The sequence below is a fragment of the Centruroides sculpturatus genome, unplaced genomic scaffold, assembly GCF_000671375.1.
Source record: "Centruroides sculpturatus isolate CEXI.00-Female unplaced genomic scaffold, Cexi_2.0 scaffold743, whole genome shotgun sequence".
Classification (NCBI taxonomy): Eukaryota; Metazoa; Arthropoda; class Arachnida; order Scorpiones; family Buthidae; genus Centruroides; species Centruroides sculpturatus.
In genome coordinates this window covers 193,162-216,958 of record NW_019384970.1, presented here as the reverse complement: position 1 = coordinate 216,958, position 23,797 = coordinate 193,162, and the positions used below count along the sequence as shown (strand labels likewise).

The following is a 23,797-nucleotide window of genomic DNA, read 5'->3' as shown; positions in this document are numbered from 1 at the left end:
TGAAGCTTAATTATTTTACTTTTGAAAAATTAAAGTGTTTGGCTAAAATGCATTAAAAGTAGAAAAATTTACATTTTCTACAGAAAAAAAAGATAAAAATTTATTGAAACTTTAGAAAATAATTATTATAGTATTCAGGTAGCTATTATTAAACATTTATGAAAAATCTTTTAAACTTCTATAAAGAAAATGCTCAATTTATAATTTGTGTAATCCTTAAAGATATATATAAATAGTTTTCATTAACAGTCAAACCTCTGTTTTTGAATATGTTCATTTCTAAAAAAGTTTTTCTAAACCAAAACAAATTTTTCATAAGAAACAATATAAAATGAATTAATCTGTTTCTGACCCTCAAAATAAAGTCTTTTTTTGTTTTTCATGCATAAAAATGCCTACAAAAATATTGTAATATTATATATAATATAATAATGTATTAAAAAATATTATATTAATAAATATTAATATTATAATATATAATATTATATTAATAAATTTTTGTTATTTAATTTGATTTAAGTACCTTTAAACACAAATTCTTAGATGCCATTTGTACTACACAAATGTCAATTAATACAGTTTTTATTAATTAATTTGATTTAAATTCAACCATGGCATGTACCAAAAAATGGCAGTGGTATCTTTCTTTCATGTGCATTGAAATCTAGTTAAATAGCAATGTCATTGATGATTTGTGTCATGTCTAATGATACAAGCAATCTTGGCGCCTTCTGAATCATTAGTCCTGTCATTAATCAATCGAGCCATTAATTTTCTTTAACACAGGAAGTAGAGGGAGTCAACCGTCTGTGTCCCTCTAATCTGTGGCTGGCTCTTGTCAAGTAGCTTGTTCCGCAACTGATGCAATTATGAGTTCAAAAGTGAGCCATTTGAAAACAGAGCTTTGACTGTATTTATAATTATTAGCAGCTCCATCCATTTTGCATAATGTAACTTTCATTTTATCTAAAGTTTGCTTCTTAATTAATAAACTAAGTAATTTACCTGCTACTAATTCAAATAATCTATCTGAAGCTAGACTAGGATTGCCCAAATTCAAATGACAGAGTTGCCTACTTTAATTGCATTCTATTTTTAAATACGTTAACGGAATATTTGTTCCAGATAACATATACTTGCACACATTCGCAAATCCACAATCTATCTTGTCTATACAAGTCATCACCATGTCACCTCAACATTTCTTATCAATTTTATTTCGGTGACATCATCAAAAGCATGTGAAGTGTCAAATGTATTTCACTCATATTTTAAAAGCTATAAATGTATTTCTAATAAAAGAATGTATAATTTTATGTGATATAAGAGCATAAAAAAAAACAATGCCACATTATTAAAGCACTTTACATTATTAACCGTATTTAGTACCTTGTAATTTACACTAATTTTAAATTTAAATATCATCGTACTTTAGTATACACTCTTCCATTGTTTTTGTCACTTTTTGGGACTATTAAAATTGGATGACAAAATCGAATACTTCTGTAACAACGTCCACAAAAATGTATTTATTTTTTGTTTTGTTTTAAAGTTTTATATTACAGTAGCATTTGTTATTCATATACCACATGAAATATAACTATAACATTTCTTAATTTTATAATAAAGTTAAAAAAGTTGTTTCTAATGTATCACTGTACAAAAGTGTGAAGCAAAATAGATATATTTAGATTCAGTGGTCCAAAAACATATTTTAATGATAAAGCTATGTTAAATAAAAAATTAAACTAAAAATAAAATATTTACACTGAAAAAAAATCTAATTTTTTTCTGCTGTTGACTTTGTGAAATTGTGAGTATTCTTGAACAAAGATTACAAATCAACATCACATCTGAAAAGTTGATTCCTTTTGCTTGGAAAAAAGTTTCAACATTTTTCAAGCATCATTACCATCTTCACTTATTTCACCAACATTGTCTTCATCATCTAGTTCTTGAAAGTCAGGAGTAATGTCAGAAATAGCTTTGATAATTTCATCATTTAAGGAGTATAATGTCAAACAGTCTTTGTCACAAGACACATATTCAATGTCCAGTGTTGGTAGCGTCAACAATACCCATGTCAGTGAAACACTTTAATGCATGTGTTTTTCCTTTAGATTCAAAGAATATCTTTTCTTTTTTTCACTGTTTCCACTCATTTGTATAGTAAACTAGTTGTTAAATTGTACAGAAAATATAAATCTAAACTTAACTAAATATTTCACAAAATTCTAAAAAAGTTACAATAGAACACATGTAAATGCAACTGTGCAACACAAAAAATATAAAAACAAAGACTTACTTCTAAAAAGAATACAATTGTTATTGCAGTAAATGTGCACGCCTACAACAACCTAAACAAACTTTTGCAAAAGCTGCAAATGCAGGTTTTGGTTTAATTTTCTACCCATACTTTTGGCACCATCTAAAAAAAGAGAGAAGAACTAACTCTGTATATTTCTGTCTTATGGGTAGAAGACAGAACTGGAGCTAAAATAGATTCTACTATGCAACAAATTCTGTTAAATTGTTGCTCCTCAATTAATTAACAAGCATTGAACCTATTAATTAAAGTACCTTAAATAGAATATTACTTATATAATATACAAGTATAAATAAAACAGGATTATTTTTATCATAGTGATTTTTGAATATGTTTTGTATTAGGTGACACAACTGTGAGAAGTGAAAAAATCAAGTTGCAAAAGTCTTAACCAAACAGTGACAGAACTGAGGGAGTGATATTTGTGAGGGTGACAAAAACAAGGAACAAGTGTATTTACTTTTTATCTGATTTTATCTATTGTGAATTATAATCTGTTGTAGTATTACATGTTTTTTATACTGTGCAAAATCAGTAAAAGAGTTCCTTGATATAAAAGTGCTTCTCTGGCCACCACAATCACCTGACCTTGACCCAATTGAACATTTAAGGGATCACATTGAATGAACCATCATAACAGAATAAATAACAAATAAAACTGATCTTAAAAACATCACCACCAGAGTTTGGAATTTAATAGACAAAAGTATTACAAAAAAATTGGTTGAATCAATGCCAAGTCCTTTAGAAGCTGTAATTAGAGCAAAAGGAGGTCCAACTCGTTATTAAAGGTATAAAACATTGTTTTTTCATTATTTATTTCTTCTGTCTGGATACTTTTGTGATGTGAAATTTTCAAAGTTTAAAATAAAATTATATTNCAATATTGTAAAATCCATGTGCAAATTTGAGACAAGAAATATGCTTACTCATATAAAAAATATAGAATGGAATTTGCACTTAAAAATAGTGAAATTTTGTAGAGAGGATTTCCCAATTTCTCATACTGTGTTAAAGTAAAAGTGTGTTATAGAAGTACCATGTTGTACAAGGGATACCCATACCTGTATATGGATAAAAATACAATTGATAAGATTTAAAAAATTAACTAAATAAACTTATAAAATTGGGTTTAAAAATCTTTTTAAAAAAAAATGAAATTAAAAGGTTTTAAACAACTATAAAAGCATAAACTACACTGTGTGAAAATCAACAAAATTGACATTACTACAGAACAGTGTATTATAAATGGAGGGTGGAAAGGTGGTTGGAAGAGATCTCCAATGGACTCTACCAATTATGTAGAAGTGGTTGTGAGATTTCACTAATGACTATACCTTCATTTAAATTCATTTTATTTTCTATTTTAATAGTTTCCAAATGTTTATACAGTTTCCTTTTAATAATATTTTTTCTCTTTTTGAGAATTTTATCATCATCTAGTGAAACCTCGCGACCTTCCTGGTTACAATGTATGGCAACCGCTGAATTGGTGTAATATTTTATTGCACGTAAATGTTCTCTTATTCTAATTTTTAATGCTCTTAAATATTTTAAGTAAAGCATGTGTGTGAAGTAATTTAATATCAACATTTATTTTAGTAAGATCTATAATAAGGGCTGAAGAGATAACAGACCTGAAATACATTTCCTCCATATACAATAATAAAGTCTATATATTCAATTAATGTATCCCTGTGTGATTGAAGTTATTAAAAAAAGAAGCCAAAATTTAGGCTTAAAGGAAACTAGCATCTGCCATCCAAATTACATCATGCATGTAATTTGAATGGCAAAGGTTAAAAAAAAACTTTTTTAGAAATATAATTTCAAATGTAATGTATGATGATGGAATATGTCCTCAAAACAATGGCAGACTTTAATATTAGAATGGGATAACCAGAGCATCTTTCATACTATATATCTGATAATTCTAATAATTATGAGCTTCTTACAAGAATTTCTAAAGATAAAATTTCTAATTACAGTGAAACCTGCTGAAGTGACAAGCTGCTTAAGTTGACCAGTTTAAGCTGTCTCTGCAAAGTAATACATTTTGCAATAAAGATATATCTGCCTACAGAGACTACTTGTCTATTGTGACTGTTGACTATTTTGGTCATGTCCCAAGATAAGAAATCAACTTAGGTAAAATCACCATTAAAAAAAAAACAAAAGCAAAACCATTTTAAAGAATGTAATTCAATTTGTAGTGATCACATTATAAATAAAATATTTGAAATTATTGTACTGTACTTTGTAGATTATAGGAAAACTAGTTTAAACCCTTTATCTTTTGAAATCATTATTTTAGAAGTTTGAGTAAAAAACAAAAAAAAATAGCAGTTTGAAAAATTTTAAATCATCTGTATCATAAATTGAAAACACCACTAGCAATATGCCAATACTGTGCAATTTTTGGCAGCAGCACTGGAGGCAAATTTAAAAATTTCTGTTATGATAAAGATCCTGTTGGGTCACTATTGAAGTTTCTCTTGTCAGAGTGTTTCATATTTTGGCTTTGTCTAGTAAAGTGAGCTAGCTTTGTGTATTCTTTGTTAATTGTTGTTTCTTTGTATAGATTTTTAATTCTAGAGAGATTCATTTTCTTTTTTCTTTTTACAATAACTTACTCACTGACCCCCGACTAACTTTTAGAAAGGCAAAGAAAGGATACAAAGAGCTAAATCTTTGGCAGAAGTGCAAACTGATTCACTTTTTGAAAAGTCATAGTGAGAGGTGAACAGCTGAAGAGTTGAATTAGTAAGACAACCATTCACATCAAAAAGAGGAAATGCAAGTGTCCGGATAGGTTTTCAAATTTTTATTATTTTTTTACATTATTTTTACAAAAAAAATTTACATTGATTAACATCTGCTTTGTGTGAAATTTGAGAGGAAGGTGTTATTTTTAAGGTCAGGGTAAATCAATGTTTCTCAACCTCTAACAAATCGTCATTCCCTTCAACATAGTATCACCCCTTCAATAAAACCGTTATGTAGTATAGCCCCCTTCACTACAAAATTCTGATGCCGAGGGACAAGGCTAACGTCAAATTCATACTGCATTGAATAGACTAGTGACTAGTATAATGCTATTTGTTTAATTATTGTACAATATAACAAATAAAATATCTAATTATTCTTAATATAATGTTTTACTATATCGTCCAGAAAATTGTTTTTCACCCCCAAAATATAAATTGTTGCTAATCGCCCCCTGAACATGGAAAAATGCCCACATGGGGGGGCGATATCGCCTCTGTTGAGAAAAACTGGGGTAAATGGTCATTGTAGTCCATGCTGACTAACTACTACTACTACTGTTAATGTCAATTAGTCATTAATTGTTTTATTGTCTTGTAAAGGAAAATGCTCTTCCTGATTTTAAGTCAGTCAAATTACAATGTTATTATTNCCAACTTTCAATCCAGTGATCCCAGACATGTTTGATTGATGACAAATCGGGGGACCAGGTGGTCCAGGAAAGTGTGACAATGTGGTAGAGGCAGTCCCGTGACACCATTTCTATGTGTAGTCAAGCATTGTCCTGTTGGAATATGGCTCTTGGAAACCCTACCATAAGAAGCAACACGTGACTTCAGAATGTCACTAATATACTGCTGGGCTGTCATGGTTCCTTTGATCACTATTAGATGTGACCAATTGTCATATGTAATGACACTCCAGACCGCCACACAGCTGTGCAGCAGTGTGCCACTCCAAAGCATAGGCATGACTGAGTTGTTCACCATGGGGCCTGCAGACATAAATATGGCTGTCATCAGTGCTGAAGACAACCTGATTTCATTCCATTCTGGTCTAATCCCGTTGAGAGTGACACCACTCCAAATAGAGGCAACGATGTGTGGCCATCAATAGAAGCACATGTAATGGCTGCCGCAATACCAAATGTTATCCTCACTCAGGTATCTCAAAATGGTACAGACAGACATTGGGGCATGCAATGATGGTACCACCTGTGTCTGTATGGCAGACAATGACATGGTCAGTTGCATGCGTGCTTGACAGAGGACCAGGCAATCCTCTTGGTGTACTGGGAGCATCCCAAGTCTTGGTACCTGTGTGAAAGCTCTCTGGTCCCAACTCCTCCTCACAGTGTTGTCAGAACAGTCTAGGTCAGTGGTATTCAATCTATGGGTCGCCACCACAAATGGGGTTGTGGAAAATACCTTGGTGTCGCACTGTTAAAATGTTTGAATACCATTGGTCTAGGTGATGGGCTATTTGGAGAGATGACCATCCAGTTTCTCTCAACCCAATGATCCTTCCCCTCTCAAACTCTATTAGTTGTTCACATGGTCTTCGATTGCAACATAAAAGCATCTCTAGTGATACACTGACCCTCTGCAACAGGTAAACTACAGACGGGTGCCTTTGCATTCTTTTTTTATAGGCCAAGGGGGACACACTTTAATGCACTCCGCTGGTATTATGCAAAAAATCATCATGCTATAACTCTAAACATTTCCTTATCTGCGTGCCAAGTTTCACAGAGATACATCAACTCCTTGGTGCATTAATTTTTATAGCAATGAGTATATTTATCCCTTTAACAGACAGAATTTGAAGTAAAGTAACAAAACATTCTCAAAACAAAACTTTAAAAATTTTTTTCATAGTAATTTGTTGTTTGAAAAAATATACCAATTTAGTAACATTCCAAACAGAAAAAAATAAAAAAGAATTGGATGTTACTCCTGGAAAAAGTGTATCACACAGTCTTTGATTCAGAATACCCTAATATAGCAAATAATTTTACATATAATTCATCAGATAAAATATTACAGAACAAACTAAAGTTAAAGAAAGAGTATTTATCTTTCCAGATGGATAACATTACTGAAGGACTATATATGTTAGTGCGTATAAAATCAGATAAACAAGTCTTTTGGGAGTGTTTTATATTGGTATGATGTTGAAGTACAAGATGCATTAGGAGAGAGAGAGTTTGGCATGGTGAATCTAAAATGCATTGACAATAATAAACTTGAATTTAAAATTGTAGAAAATGACACCTTTACTATTTCTTTGGATGATATTATTTTCTTATTGCCAGATCTAATTTTTGATTCATTAGGCTATAAAAAAGTGTAAACTTATAAATTCAAGCAATCAATAGTGGTTTCTGAGCATAATAAATTGACTTTTAATAATAAATTGACTTTTAAGTGCACTCAAGTGCACTTAAAAGTCAATTTATTCAATGCAAAAATTTTAATACAAAACTGGTTAAACATACTTGATGTGAAACCGTATTGATAACTTCTAATTACCGAATATTTGTTTTGGCAATGTAATTTCACTGATATCAAATTCAACCCACTCCAAGTATAATTTGATAGGATCTGATTGGATGTTTTTATAAAAATTATTAACTAAAAAGATGTTCTCTAAAATGTCAACAAGAGGAAATGCCAGTTTTCTATTAAGCTTTGCCATTAAGCCAAAACTCATAAAAACCAAAAACTCTATCAATATAACCCCACTTTATATATAATTAATTATAGAATAAATACTATTTATTAGTTTTAGTTGTAAACTCATTAAATATATAAAAAGTGATGCAAAAATTAGGTTACCTAATGCTCTTATTGGTCCTTCATTGTCTGAGGAATCACTGGAATTAAATGTATAATTAAATCAAGATGGAATGAAATTTATTAAATAATTATAAATTTACATCTCAACAACTTACATTATTTTATAAAGCTATATGATTATTTTTAATGCTTTTGAAGTTAAAAAAGTAATACAATGTTGTTCTAAAAGACTACTTTAACAAACCAGTATTATTTTATTAATAATAATAATAAAATCATATAAATAATTCAAACTGGATCAAGCAACAATTGAAGCTTAATTATTTTACTTTTGAAAAATTAAAGTGTTTGGCTAAAATGCATTAAAAGTAGAAAAATTTACATTTTCTACAGAAAAAAAAGATAAAAATTTATTGAAACTTTAGAAAATAATTATTATAGTATTCAGGTAGCTATTATTAAACATTTATGAAAAATCTTTTAAACTTCTATAAAGAAAATGCTCAATTTATAATTTGTGTAATCCTTAAAGATATATATAAATAGTTTTCATTAACAGTCAAACCTCTGTTTTTGAATATGTTCATTTCTAAAAAAGTTTTTCTAAACCAAAACAAATTTTTCATAAGAAACAATATAAAATGAATTAATCTGTTTCTGACCCTCAAAATAAAGTCTTTTTTTGTTTTTCATGCATAAAAATGCCTACAAAAATATTGTAATATTATATATAATATAATAATGTATTAAAAAATATTATATTAATAAATATTAATATTATAATATATAATATTATATTAATAAATTTTTGTTATTTAATTTGATTTAAGTACCTTTAAACACAAATTCTTAGATGCCATTTGTACTACACAAATGTCAATTAATACAGTTTTTATTAATTAATTTGATTTAAATTCAACCATGGCATGTACCAAAAAATGGCAGTGGTATCTTTCTTTAATGTGCATTGAAATCTAGTTAAATAGCAATGTCATTGATGATTTGTGTCATGTCTAATGATACAAGCAATCTTGGTGCCTTCTGAATCATTAGTCCTGTCATTAATCAATCGAGCCATTAATTTTCTTTAACACAGGAAGTAGAGGGAGTCAACCGTCTGTGTCCCTCTAATCTGTGGCTGGCTCTTGTCAAGTAGCTTGTTCCGCAACTGGTGCAATTATGAGTTCAAAAGTGAGCCATTTGAAAACAGAGCTTTGACTGTATTTATAATTATTAGCAGCTCCATCCATTTTGCATAATGTAACTTTCATTTTATCTAAAGTTTGCTTCTTAATTAATAAACTAAGTAATTTACCTGCTACTAATTCAAATAATCTATCTGAAGCTAGACTAGGATTGCCCAAATTCAAATGACAGAGTTGCCTACTTTAATTGCATTCTATTTTTAAATACGTTAACGGAATATTTGTTCCAGATAACATATACTTGCACACATTCGCAAATCCACAATCTATCTTGTCTATACAAGTCATCACCATGTCACCTCAACATTTCTTATCGATTTTATTTCGGTGACATCATCAAAAGCATGTGAAGTGTCAAATGTATTTCACTCATATTTTAAAAGCTATAAATGTATTTCTAATAAAAGAATGTATAATTTTATGTGATATAAGAGCATAAAAAAAACAATGCCACATTATTAAAGCACTTTACATTATTAACCGTATTTAGTACCTTGTAATTTACACTAATTTTAAATTTAAATATCATCGTACTTTAGTATACACTCTTCCATTGTTTTTGTCACTTTTTGGGACTATTAAAATTGGATGACAAAATCGAATACTTCTGTAACAACGTCCACAAAAATGTATTTATTTTTTGTTTTGTTTTAAAGTTTTATATTACAGTAGCATTTGTTATTCATATACCACATGAAATATAACTATAACATTTCTTAATTTTATAATAAAGTTAAAAAAGTTGTTTCTAATGTATCACTGTACAAAAGTGTGAAGCAAAATAGATATATTTAGATTCAGTGGTCCAAAAACATATTTTAATGATAAAGCTATGTTAAATAAAAAATTAAACTAAAAATAAAATATTTACACTGGAAAAAAATCTAATTTTTTTCTGCTGTTGACTTTGTGAAATTGTGAGTATTCTTGAACAAAGATTACAAATCAACATCACATCTGAAAAGTTGATTCCTTTTGCTTGGAAAAAAGTTTCAACATTTTTCAAGCATCATTACCATCTTCACTTATTTCACCAACATTGTCTTCATCATCTAGTTCTTGAAAGTCAGGAGTAATGTCAGAAATAGCTTTGATAATTTCATCATTTAAGGAGTATAATGTCAAACAGTCTTTGTCACAAGACACATATTCAATGTCCAGTGTTGGTAGCGTCAACAATACCCATGTCAGTGAAACACTTTAATGCATGTGTTTTTCCTTTAGATTCAAAGAATATCTTTTCTTTTTTTCACTGTTTCCACTCATTTGTATAGTAAACTAGTTGTTAAATTGTACAGAAAATATAAATCTAAACTTAACTAAATATTTCACAAAATTCTAAAAAAGTTACAATAGAACACATGTAAATGCAACTGTGCAACACAAAAAATATAAAAACAAAGACTTACTTCTAAAAAGAATACAATTGTTATTGCAGTAAATGTGCACGCCTACAACAACCTAAACAAACTTTTGCAAAAGCTGCAAATGCAGGTTTTGGTTTAATTTTCTACCCATACTTTTGGCACCATCTAAAAAAAGAGAGAAGAACTAACTCTGTATATTTCTGTCTTATGGGTAGAAGACAGAACTGGAGCTAAAATAGATTCTACTATGCAACAAATTCTGTTAAATTGTTGCTCCTCAATTAATTAACAAGCATTGAACCTATTAATTAAAGTACCTTAAATAGAATATTACTTATATAATATACAAGTATAAATAAAACAGGATTATTTTTATCATAGTGATTTTTGAATATGTTTTGTATTAGGTGACACAACTGTGAGAAGTGAAAAAATCAAGTTGCAAAAGTCTTAACCAAACAGTGACAGAACTGAGGGAGTGATATTTGTGAGGGTGACAAAAACAAGGAACAAGTGTATTTACTTTTTATCTGATTTTATCTATTGTGAATTATAATCTGTTGTAGTATTACATGTTTTTTATACTGTGCAAAATCAGTAAAAGAGTTCCTTGATATAAAAGTGCTTCTCTGGCCACCACAATCACCTGACCTTGACCCAATTGAACATTTAAGGGATCACATTGAATGAACCATCATAACAGAATAAATAACAAATAAAACTGATCTTAAAAACATCACCACCAGAGTTTGGAATTTAATAGACAAAAGTATTACAAAAAAATTGGTTGAATCAATGCCAAGTCCTTTAGAAGCTGTAATTAGAGCAAAAGGAGGTCCAACTCGTTATTAAAGGTATAAAACATTGTTTTTTCATTATTTATTTCTTCTGTCTGGATACTTTTGTGATGTGAAATTTTCAAAGTTTAAAATAAAATTATATTTCTCTTTTTGATTGATGTTTTTTGCATATTTATATATTTTTTTCTTGTGTATAAAAGTCTGAGGATTTCAGATCTGTCATTTTTTTTTCCTATTTCATGTCAGAAATGAGATACCTAAAAATCTCCTACATCTTATAGGTGTCAGGATATTTTTGTGTAAGAATTATATTTAGCTATGTGTAAGAATTATATATATATATATAAGATTAAGATTGACAACAAGAAAACATTGACCTAAAAAAAGTCATCACTTATTTCTAATTTTACTTATTCCAGTTTGTTTAAACTCACAATTTAAATGTTAAATTTAATGAAAAAATATTTACATGTAAGTCATACCCAGTTATTGCTACAGTTGTTGATGTAGTAGCACGTAGTGCGAAGAAAAGAAGAGTTCCAAAACAACACACTCCTAATAAACCACCAAATACTATATTTATCGTGTGAATTTGGATAATTTCTTCGCCTTTAAATTCAAAGAATACAAACAAATTTCCAAATAGAAGACTATAATAAAACACAAAATAAATTACTTTTTAATATTTCAATACAAATTACATTTATTTTACCAATGAAAAGATATTTACCTACATTGCAGCATAGCCCAGAATATACCACTATTCCTAGATATTGTTTCACTATCTGAATTGACAGTGAGGAAATTTCCTTGTCCTGTCCAGATTACTGTAATAATTTAAATTAAAGTAATAATTTAAAGTAATAATAATTTAAAGTAAGTCATATGCAAAAAGTTCAATTGACAAATTACTACATTCATTTGGGATAATATATTGGGTGTATATAATATGTAGCACAAAGGGCACAAAACTTAACAAAGCAAAGAGAGCTATTGACAAAATGTCACCATATGTAACCTTGCAAAACGAGTTGAAAATTTTTATGTCAGCCAATGCGAATACATGACAGCTACGGGAGCATTAGCAAGCACAAGCCAATGAAATCAATGTTTTCATCTTGACTAGAGTTCTCAACTCAACAGGAAACAGATGGCACCCAATAATTAAAAAGATCCATATTGAAATAATACTGGTATATAATTAAATTTCAATAAGCCTACACCATACAGTAAAAAAAAAATAACATTAATGTGCAGTTGAAATATATATCAATTTTTTTAAAATTCCATCTATTGGTAAAAGTGCAAAACTGCAACTTGCAACCATGCTTATCACATTACACTACCTTGCAACAAGAATAAAATTTGCTTGGCCAATCTAGTTTGCTCTCTTTGCTTTTGTACCCTTCATGTCCAGAATAAATCATACTTTAATAGAAATATTTTAAGAACAATTAAAACTAGTTTGGAATGGCCATGTGTTCTCATTTATTTCGTTGGAAATGACTGAACCACAGATAATAACATGCAATCGTTTCTATAGTCATATTCATCGACTTGACCTTCAATCACCAGTACTATGGCCAACAATGCAATGTCAGATCCCAAAGCAGTTGGTATTCACCATTTCCATGAAACTGCTAGTTAACTGACTATTGGACTATCATTTTGTAAAACAGACCTGTAATTGAAGTACAGTTTCTTATCAAAACTATACTATACATATTCTGTGAAGATTAAATTATTATTCAAAAATATTTTATTACTTCTTTTTGTTAATTATTTCTTTATCTGCATTGGTTTAAGCTTGAAACTACAAAATATACATGCTTTCAAAGGTAAATTAATTTATATCTAATCCAATAAAATTATTTGATATCTCTTACTTTTTACAGTTAATTAATACACTAGAGCTTTTCAATAGATATGCACAAAAACCAACTTCCTTCAAAAGACATTGCTAGAGTAAGAAAGGTGTTTTTGTGTGTATTACTGTCTCTTTCTTTTACCACTTTGTTTTCTATTTTTGCTTGGAACAATTAAAACAATGTTTATAGAGTTGGTCAACTTTTAAAATTTCTTTATTTTTAAACTAAATTTCAATCAACATAATTTCTAAAAAATAAGTGATTTATTAATTATAATTAATTATTAATAATATAATTGCCAATTGACTCTGAGAAAAGTAAATTTTGAAATTGGTTTCTGGTGACTTAATAATTAATACTTAAATTTGTTTAACAAGCTTCAAAAATATATTGTTTTTAAAATTTTGATACATAACTTAATATATTTATTAAATGGATTTTGAAAAATAGAATATAAGTAAATAAAAGTTAATAAAAGAGTAAAATATAAAATTAATAAGTTTAGAATTATTTACTACTAAGTATCTTAATAGATAAAAAAGTAACAAAAAAAAAAACAAAAAAACAAAATTTATTAATGTGTGATTAATGTAAAAAAAGTAATGATATTTATTAAAACAGAATGAAAGCAATGATTATTTTAAAATGATAGACTGAAACAGCATTTTAAAATAAAGATTCATTGAGGTACAAAAACTCTTCTATGTGGCTTACAACATTGCATTCCATCTCAAAATCTAATCCAGCCATTCTGATAGAAGTTTGCAATTTTCCATTTATTACAATGAGCAATCCAAAAACGTTATAAAAAATGGGGGTCCATAACTTTTGTTTTAGAGACTGACGGTCATAGCATGATCATGTACATGAGTGTGGGCAAAACAATATTGCACAAATAGCGAAATTTTGTTGGGTGATGTCCCAAGGTTGCTAGCATGTCTTTTGTAAGCTTGTAGAATATGAGTTTGTTCTAAAACTTTGATGGACTGATTTGATAAAACTTTGCCATTTTCCATTAACTGCAATGAGGAATCAAAAACATAAAAAAATAAGAGCCCATGACTTCCTTTTCAATAAACAGTGGAGTCAAAGTGACAATGTCCATGGTCCCTGACTTGATCCAGTGCTCCTAACAGAATTTAGGAAAGAAAAATAAAAAGCAGGCATTGCATGCACCTAAAAGAATATAAGTGCAAAAAACAAACAAAACACAAAAACAAAGCAATTGATAGTGATTACTTTCTTCTAGGATTGTTTCTCCATATCTGACCTGCAAGGGTCTCATCTCCTGTGGCTAGCAGTTACAAGCAAGTTCATGGAAAGTAAGGACAGGGTATGTCCAGGATGCCAAGATTCTGAAATTGTTACTTGGGTAAACTAACTAATAGAAAACTGTCACAAATATGAAAAATTATGTTATGAAATATAATATGAATTATATTAGTGATTTTATAATTTTAAAATTTGTAACAGACTATGAAAGGCTTATCTGAAAGCCACCATATTTAAGTTTGCCCCTGATGTCAAATGCTCTAGCCACATACATAAGTACAAGGATAGCCTCTTTTGTGGAAACAAGTGCAAGGTTCACCTGTCAGATACCTGTACCTGTTCTTCTGTGCATAAGAAGTGCAAAGATCTCTTCTTTCTTTATGGCTCTGCCTCAATTCTATTGTAATCAGACAAAGTTGTGCAATGACATAGTTACAGTAATGTCAACATTAAATATCAGTTATTCTGTACAATTTTGAAACTGAAATGATAGAATAAAAAGTTCTTATTGATATTAATCTTATTAATTCTTATCTTATTAAATCCTATTAATAAGATTAATAGTGGTAAGAACTTATTATCTTATCAATATTAATTTTATTAATATTGATATTTCATAATTATTGATTTCTGTGGAGGATCCTAGATTGAAGAATACTTTTCTGATTTTTGTAAGACCTGAGAAAAAATTTCTTAAATTTAAAAAAGACCTGCTGTTAGAATCAGCAATGTTAAAAATATCTATAATTGAAAATGACACAACAAAAACCATACACTCTGACTATACTTAAGCAACCAGATGATAATTATTGACTTCAGCCTATGTCATTTAAGATTTCGAAGTTGAAGTCTGCCATCAAATCTGATTGATCACAAACAGTCAATATATGAAAATAATTGATGATTCAATTTGTGTACAAGTGGGTTTTGACTTCTGGCTACAATTAGTAAATATGGCAGTTAGAATAATCCTAGAATATATCTTGGTAATTTAACTTTTGGACCACCCTATAATATTTGGAAAGTTTGAAATATAGGAAAGACCTATTAGTTAGGTAAAATTGTTTTATAACTTAATTGCATTTCAAAATTTGTGCATCATATATTTGTTATTTATATTAGAAGTTGACACAAGATGTAGTCTGTTTCAATGTAATGAAATTTTGTACTTGTCAAATCTCCATCTCACCTATACTGCTTGTATCTACTGCATATACTTTTCAATTTATCCTCATAGAAGAATATTGACTCTATAATGGAAAAACTGTTTATGCAATTTTAATATTATGTTAACTCTTTTTGTGTAAATTATTTTATCTACATAAAAAATATTTTTTTCTATTTTGAAATTTGGAAATTAAATATGAATATGCAAAACAAACTGTAATAATTACACAACTATATATTTGACATTTTAAAATTTATTAAATGTTTTATTCAAATAACACATTAAACAAGATTCTTTAGGTATTAAAAGCATTTACATAAACATACAAGTACACAAAAATACTTTGACAACATATTACCATCATCATCAGGTAAAATTTTTGTATAATGGAATATCAAACAAAAAAACTTTTTAAATTAAATTAGTTTAAAATTTTTTCTCTCACATGCATAAATATATAATTTTTTGTAATTTCTAAAGTTTCAGTTAATTGTAAAGGAATGGAAACTGCTAAAAAACAACAAAATTCATTAAAAATACAAATTGACATAAAATGGAAACAGATGAACGATTATTAATTTTTATAATTTGTAAAAAAGTATCAATATCTTATCTGTTTCCATTTTATGCCAATTTGTATTTTTAGCAGATTGTATGTCATGTTTTTAGCAATTTCTATTCCTTTACATTTAATCAAAACTTTAAAATTTACTAAAAATCAATTATGTATTTGTGTGTGTGAGAGAAAAAAAAATTCTTAAAGTTATGTTCTATTAATTTGAAAAAATTTTTATTCACTATTCCATTATACAAAATTTTGCCTGATGAAGATAATCATAATAAATCATCAAAAGTACTTGTGTATATATTTTATATTTACATAAAAGTTTTTAATGCTGAAAGGCATTCTTTAATGTGTTACTTATGTAAATAAGTAACACATTAAAGACATTAAATACATGACAAAATCACAAAAATTTTAATTAAAAAATGTTAAAAATTTAAATGAAATCAAGCTTACAAAGATTTTGATTAATAAAATAGCCATACTTACATGCAGCGCCAATTCCAATGAGAACAGATGAAAAATATAATCCCCATGTCATTGGATATAAAAAGTTTGCAATGAATATGCTGAAATACATTTTTGGAGTTAAATATTTTAAAATAGCATAACATTCCATTTTTAAAATGCTAAATAAAATTTTTAGAAATCATTCTACTGGATATTTCCACAAACACTAGTTTAATTGCAGAAATTGAGTGAGTTTAATAGAAAATGCCAACAATAAAAATAAGTCTGGACTTACTTTCTGAAACTTATTTGTTAACAAAATTATATTGTTTTAATCAAAAAATCATAATATTCATCAATTTCTTCATCACATTTATATTATTCTTGTTCTCTTCTTCGTTATTTTCAATTATCTAACTCCAATCAATGCTGATCTGCATTTATGTTCAATTTCTCCTTTGTAATCCATTTTTGGCTATTCCATGAAGTACAAAACTTTTAACAATTAATTATTTTTTGACACCAAGAAGAACAATGGAAATAAACTTCAAAATGATTATCTAATTTGGTTGTCTTCCATGCAAATCTATTGTCTGGAAATGTCATCTTCATTTCATGTCCTTCACTTTGGGGGAAACTGTCATCTAAAAATTGTGAAGCCAAAAGTAAGTCTAGTAATATCCAGGAAAAAAAAATCAAAGACTTACATCTGAAACAGAAATATTTATGGAAATATCCAGTGACTTATGCAAAAAATTTTTGTAAAAATAATTTTTCAAGAAATATTGTTTATAACCCAGTATATAGTGTTAAAATTTAAACAACAATGTACTGTACAATAGTTCACAAAATTATTTTACTTTAAGCTCAAACAACCTTAACATTATAGAGTAGTATGTTATTCATGCCAAGTAATGTTAATAAGCAGTTAAAACTCACTGTGTTCGGCATTATTAACTGTTTTTTTCATTTGAGCGCTTTCGACGAATGTATTTCCATCGTCTTCAGGCGAATAAGATATTTTTATATTGAACATGAACGTTCAAGAGAAGAACACATACAAATTTAAATAAAACGATTTTTTGGACGACATTCGATATGAATCCACTACGATACAGGTACAGAATAGATGTGGCACAATAGTTTTGTGTGTGAAATGGTATTGGGGAAAAATGCATTTTCTATCTTATTACATATTGAGACTAAACTTAAACTCCTACTACAACTATTGTTACCATTGTAGGAATTTGAAAATCAGAATATAATCTTTTCTATTTTTGAGGAATTGAGCCCAAATGTTATTTTATTTTCTGGAGCCATTACATTTTGTTTCAGTTTTCCTTTCTTATTTTGGAAGTTTGTTTTGTTAACAGGACAAAAAACCCACACCTTCCAATCAAAATTAATCTCCATTTAAAATATCAATAGTTTCACCCCATGTTTGCTTGTGTCAGTCAGTACAGTCCCAGTCAAAAAGGCATCTATGATTTGGTGAATTACAAATAGTCATTAAATTGATATGGCACAGGGAATTTAATAAACTTAAAAATGTTTTGTAAAATATTATTTATATAGGAAAATTATCAGCAAGATAGACATGTAAAATAATTGTTAGCAAATAAATATGTAGATGAGCATCAATGATGTCATAAATGTGATGTTACATGCAGTTCTTAAAAGAAGAGCTGAAGTGCAATTTTCAGCAGACACCATTTGTGAAGACTAGACAGGTGATTTTAGAAAAGTTGCATTTGTAAAGTAGATTTATGTTAGAAGTTGAGATGCATTTCTTGTTGGATAAGTGCCGTTAAATTCTTTTGCTTTTGTTGTTTGAGATAATTAGTAATTTTGTTCAGAACTAATTCTTTCCTACATTTATTGTTGTATCAACTAATGCATTAATATTAATTAAACTTTAATAATGAACATTTGCTAATTATAAAATAATTATTGAAGTTTTTGTGGAACATTAAATTTGGTTATTATTAATTTTCAGTTTTGTTAAATTTTTGGACTTTAACTATCTAATAAAATAGATATAAAGTTGGCATCTATGACCTTGTATATTTAATTAATAAATTTAATCCTCACGCAGCTTCAACATTAAATATCATAATAGATTTACTTTTATTTTAAACTTATATAAATGAATTATCAATAGAACAATCTGTTATTTAATAAATAAAATAAACTTACCAATATGTGACAGCACCAATAATCATTGCATATTTTGGTCCAGTAAATGAGATAGCTGATGGTGCAAGCCAGTTACATACTGCAAGAACTGCATAAATAACTGCCAAACTACACAAGAAAGAGCACAAATTTTAGTTTCAGCAAATTAAAGTAATATCGTTTAACTAAAATGTGACAGATTACAATATTCAATTTAGAATTATATATATATAAAATTATTCAAAAACAAACCTTGTGTAACCTTCACCATGGTAAGATGGATTTTGATGCTTTATACTTTTAATTACAATTTTCTGTAAATAAATTTATTTAAAAATTACAATTTAAATGAGAACAATAATTATTATAAAAATAAAATATTTTTTATTTATTAGTATTGTAATAATATATAATCCCTAAAACATACCTGTAAACCTTGCAGGTTTTGAAACTGCCATCAAGCATGTATAAATCAATTGTTTTCAAATTATCATCATATTATCTTGGATATACATGAAACACATTTTAGTACAGTTAAGTATGATATTGATATTTCATTCAATGTCTACATTTTACATTTATAATTATTTTGTCATAGAAAGTTATGATATCAGGGATGTCAAGTAATCATTCCGGCATCGAAAGCTGTAATCATGTTATCAAAAATTATTTTATTATATGCAGTTTTGGTATCAGTGCCCAATGTCATTAAAAAAAAAAAAATATTTAGGTTTTCAAACACACACTTGACAGTGTTTCATTACAGATTTATTTGATTATAAATAATTTGAAGAAATTATGATCACATTATGTATTGTACACTTTAAAGAAACAGTGAAAGAAATTGTGTACATCACATTTTAACGAATGCACCATCAAGTGTGTGCTTGGAAACCTAAATATCTTTCTTTAAAAGTTACATTGGGCACCGATACCCAAACTGTACATAATAAAATAATTCTTGATACCATGCTTACTTGATGTCCAGAATGATTGCTCAATGTCTCTGATATCACAACTTTCCATAGCATAATAATTATGAATGTAAAATGTAGACATTGAATGAAATATCATACTTAACTGTACTAAAATGTGTTTTGTGTACATCTAAGATAAAACGATAATAATTTGAAAACAATTGATCTATGAATACTGGACGGCAGTTTCTGTACTTGTAATGTTTACAAGTATGTTTTGGGGGAATATCACCAGTTTTTTCATTCCATGTGCTATATAAACAGTTATATTACTTGCTAAATGTAAATTTTCGACTATAAATTCGTATTTTCTATTATCAGGACTTATTATACTGGCTTTACAGGTAATGATACAAAGTTTAACATAAACCAATTTTTATTTTATTCCATATACAGTAGAACCTCGATTATCCGGACTAATTGGGGATGAAGGTAGTCCGGATAAGGAAAAATCCGGATAATCGAAACAAATACTTTAATTTGTCTTTTAATGATAATACATCACGTTTTCTTTTCGATGATATATCGGTAATATTAAAAGTAAATACTGTATTTTAATAGTGATTAAATTTTCAAGAAACAAACGTTCGTATTGAATTTGTACTACTACTGACCAACGCTAACAGACTAGCTATTGTTAAAAGGCCCTCGGGTGGCGCAAGAAGACGGATTTTATAAAATAAAAAGCAGTTGAAACTGCATTTTTATGAATAAAAATTTGACAAACTATTTATCGTTTTATGACGAGTAAAATTTTTTCGTCGCGTTCACGGCTTTTAAGTAATGCATAAACCTTCGAGGCGCGAGGCCCTTCGGACCGCGAGGCATAGGCGGTGGCCCACGTCGTCCATGCCTTACGCCGCCCTTGGTCATAGAAATGATGTAATTTGAATATAAATTATTTATAAATACGTATGTCAAGTTATATTTTTATTACTACGTAAAATATATTTAAGAGTTTACGACCACTGTGCTGGGTGAGACGTTGTTGAAACAAAAAAAGTTATGCATTCCATCACGTACATAAACAGTGTCGTAATTCGCCAAGTGCAAATCAGCAAATTCGTAAAATTTTTGTTTATTTTGAACAATCCGGATAATCGAAAATCCGGATAATGGAGGTCCGGATAATGGAGGTTCTACTGTACCTGTATATGGAATAAAATAAAAATTGGTTTCTGTTAAACTTTGAATATTTTAGTTGTTATTAGCGTTCAAAATTAAAAAAATAAATAAATAAAACTCGTCTCTACCCTCAAAGTAAGTTTTTTTGTCATTTTATAATAGTACAGTAAAACCCGTTAAGATGTTCTCGTCTAAGATGCTAGAATGTATATGGGGGTACGAGTTAGCTCAACCACTTTGACGCTAATAACTAATTCTTGTGTTAAACCATCTGACTCGGATTCTGACTACTCTGACCACAGAAATTATTAGGCTACAAACAGGGTGAACAAAATCATGCCCCACACACACAGTCTAACATCTTATATATCTATAGAACTTATAGAAAAAAACCTCAAATCTTTTGTATACAGTAACTCAAAATTTCAAGGTGTCCTGAGTCCAAAAATGTAAAAATTTGGGAGGGGTCACTTTTTGACTGAGCGCTACACTTTCCCTCTGTTATATATAACAGCCAGAGAAGTAAAAATTATCAAATACATATTTATATATTACTTAGAGGAGTCTTATAGCTTTGGAATAAAAAATTTCTACGTTCTATCTTTATTAGAACTCTATTTATTGAATCTTTTATTCTGAGGTCACGTGATGACATCAGAATTTCTGGGTCTCTTTCGGTAACAAGTGCAGATGGTAAGGAAAAGTCAGAGTCGGAGTCGGTAGATTTTTATGCAACTCCACAGCCCTGCTCCGAAGACCGGAAAAAAACAATGGTTTCATGGCATTACAGCAAAAACAGAAAAGTGAAATTTATGACAGATCTAAGATTCATCATACTCATTGCATTATACATCAAGAAGTATTATGCGCAATAGTAATAAACATGGAAAATGCATTGTCATCTATTAAAAAAATCATCAATTTCATAAGACCTCAAAGCCTAAATCAGCAATCATGCTCCAAGGTTCTTAAACAATTCTGGGACTTGAAAGAAGAAATATGTCAGTTCTTAATAACTAAAAATCAAGACACAAGCCTGTTTTTTGACACAGTATGGTTACAAGATTTATCTTTCATAGTTGATATAACAAAACACTTATATGATTTAAGTTTAAAACTGCAAGGTAAAGATTAGATCATTACGAAGATGTGACCAAGTTAAGGCATTCAAATGTAAGCTCGTTCTTTGGGTAAAGCAGTTGAAAAATGAAGATTTAATGCACTTTCCAACATGCAACATGAACAAATCAAGTTTAGGTGAAACTATAATGTATCGAAAATACACATAAAAATTTTTAAGCCTTAGAACTGAATTTGAAACAAGGTTTGTAAATTTTAAATTTTAGGAAGACAGGTTTTCTTTGTTTTCTTCAATTTTTTCAATAAATATAGAATCTGTACCTAATCAAATGCAAATAGAAGTAATTGAGATCCAGTGCCATTCAGATTTGAAGGCAAAACTCAGTGAAGTTGGCATGCCTGGATTTAACAAATATTTACCTACCAGGTTTGAAAATACTCAAAAATTCGCATGTGAAATTATTTCCATGTTTGGAAGTACTTATCGGTGTGAGCAGTTATTTACATTTATGAAAGGAAATAAGTCTCCTGTCAGATCCAGAATTATTGACATTCATCTTGGGTCAATTTTGAAAGTAATCACTGCCGACAAGATTTCCCCCAAAGTAGGAAAAGATAATAGTAGAGAAGAGATGCCAAGTATCTGAAAGAAAACATTAATTTTATCATTGTTATTGTTCTATTTTTTATACTATACTTTTTGAAATAAACATATGTTTCTATGAAAATTAAAGTTTTTGTTCTTTTGTGACCCACATAAACTTAAACCTTCTATATTTGGCCTGTGTTATCCTTTGAGTTTGACATGCTTGCTGTAGAGGCTTCTATATATGCATCTCATATCACTGAAGAGCAATGATAATCCGATGTGTTCATATAGAAGCACATTAAGCATGAAGTTAGTTTCCATAATCAAACATTATTTCCATAACTTATTGTCATGCACATAATCAAATAGAATAGTGTTACATCAACAAAACAGTCATGGTTGTTACATGTTAGCCTACATGTTTGGTACATTCAGTGGGGGCAATGTGTTTGATATGATAAACTAATTGTTCAGTGTTAGGATCATTGGTGTGCCATCCATGGATGTTGTGGAAGTGCCACTTTCCTTGTATTTTCTAAAATATAAATACATATTGTGCGATATTTTCATTTTTTAATGTACTCTGAATTAATTAAAATGAATAGAGAGGTTGCGGCCGACGTTTTCAACGCGAAAACGTGTACGTCGGACGTTCAACGCCACTTTCCTATAAGCCTAGAAGTTTCACAATGGTGTTTGGATAGTCAGTGGAATCATGCTCGAAGTTCCAAACACCATTGCCAAACTTTTAGGCCTTTAGGAAAGCGGCGCTGAACGTCCGACGTACACATTTTCGCGTTGAAAACGTCGGCCGCAACCTCTCTAATATTAAGAACGATTTTATAACAGGTTCTTTCTTATTAGACCCGTAAACTTATAAATATAATAAATCGAAATTTACAGTGAACATAATTGTTATTAAATATTTCAACGCTAATTCTGAAATTTTTCTATTACAGAGTAACAATTTGTTGTGTCCCTTCTTAGTTTCAGATGTCCCTATTTAATGAATTTGATAATTAGGAAATTATTACGTTTAAACGGAATTAAGTTTTGACACAGCAATTTCGTAATGCAGTGTTCCGCGGATTAAACGCTAATTATTACTTTATACGTGAGGCTAAAAGCTAAAAACAGGTTTTCCGTTCAACGCTTAAAGCGAGAATGATTACATTGGCGAGAAAATGTTTTTATATTATTAATCATTATAAAATGGCAAATAGCTTAATTTTGAAAATAAGAATCGGTTGAAAAAAATTGCAACGA

At 28.9% G+C, this 23,797-nt stretch overlaps 1 protein-coding gene across 2 annotated transcripts in view; it reads right to left on the bottom strand.

Annotated features, from left to right (window-relative positions):
• Nucleotides 1–23,797, bottom strand: part of LOC111632598 (UNC93-like protein MFSD11) — a 73,034-nt gene that overhangs the window by 34,149 nt on the left and 15,088 nt on the right. Inside the window, exons 2-7 of one of the 2 annotated variants that reach the window (XM_023377075.1) lie at nucleotides 19,013–19,074; nucleotides 18,782–18,889; nucleotides 16,625–16,704; nucleotides 11,993–12,089; nucleotides 11,745–11,912; nucleotides 7,930–7,967 (exon numbers count right to left, since the gene is read on the bottom strand). In XM_023377075.1, coding sequence (XP_023232843.1) covers nucleotides 7,930–7,967; nucleotides 11,745–11,912; nucleotides 11,993–12,089; nucleotides 16,625–16,704; nucleotides 18,782–18,889; nucleotides 19,013–19,074 — 553 coding nt within the window. The remainder of the gene's footprint in view (nucleotides 1–7,929; nucleotides 7,968–11,744; nucleotides 11,913–11,992; nucleotides 12,090–16,624; nucleotides 16,705–18,781; nucleotides 18,890–19,012; nucleotides 19,075–23,797) is intronic. The other variant, XM_023377076.1, reaches the window with a different exon arrangement.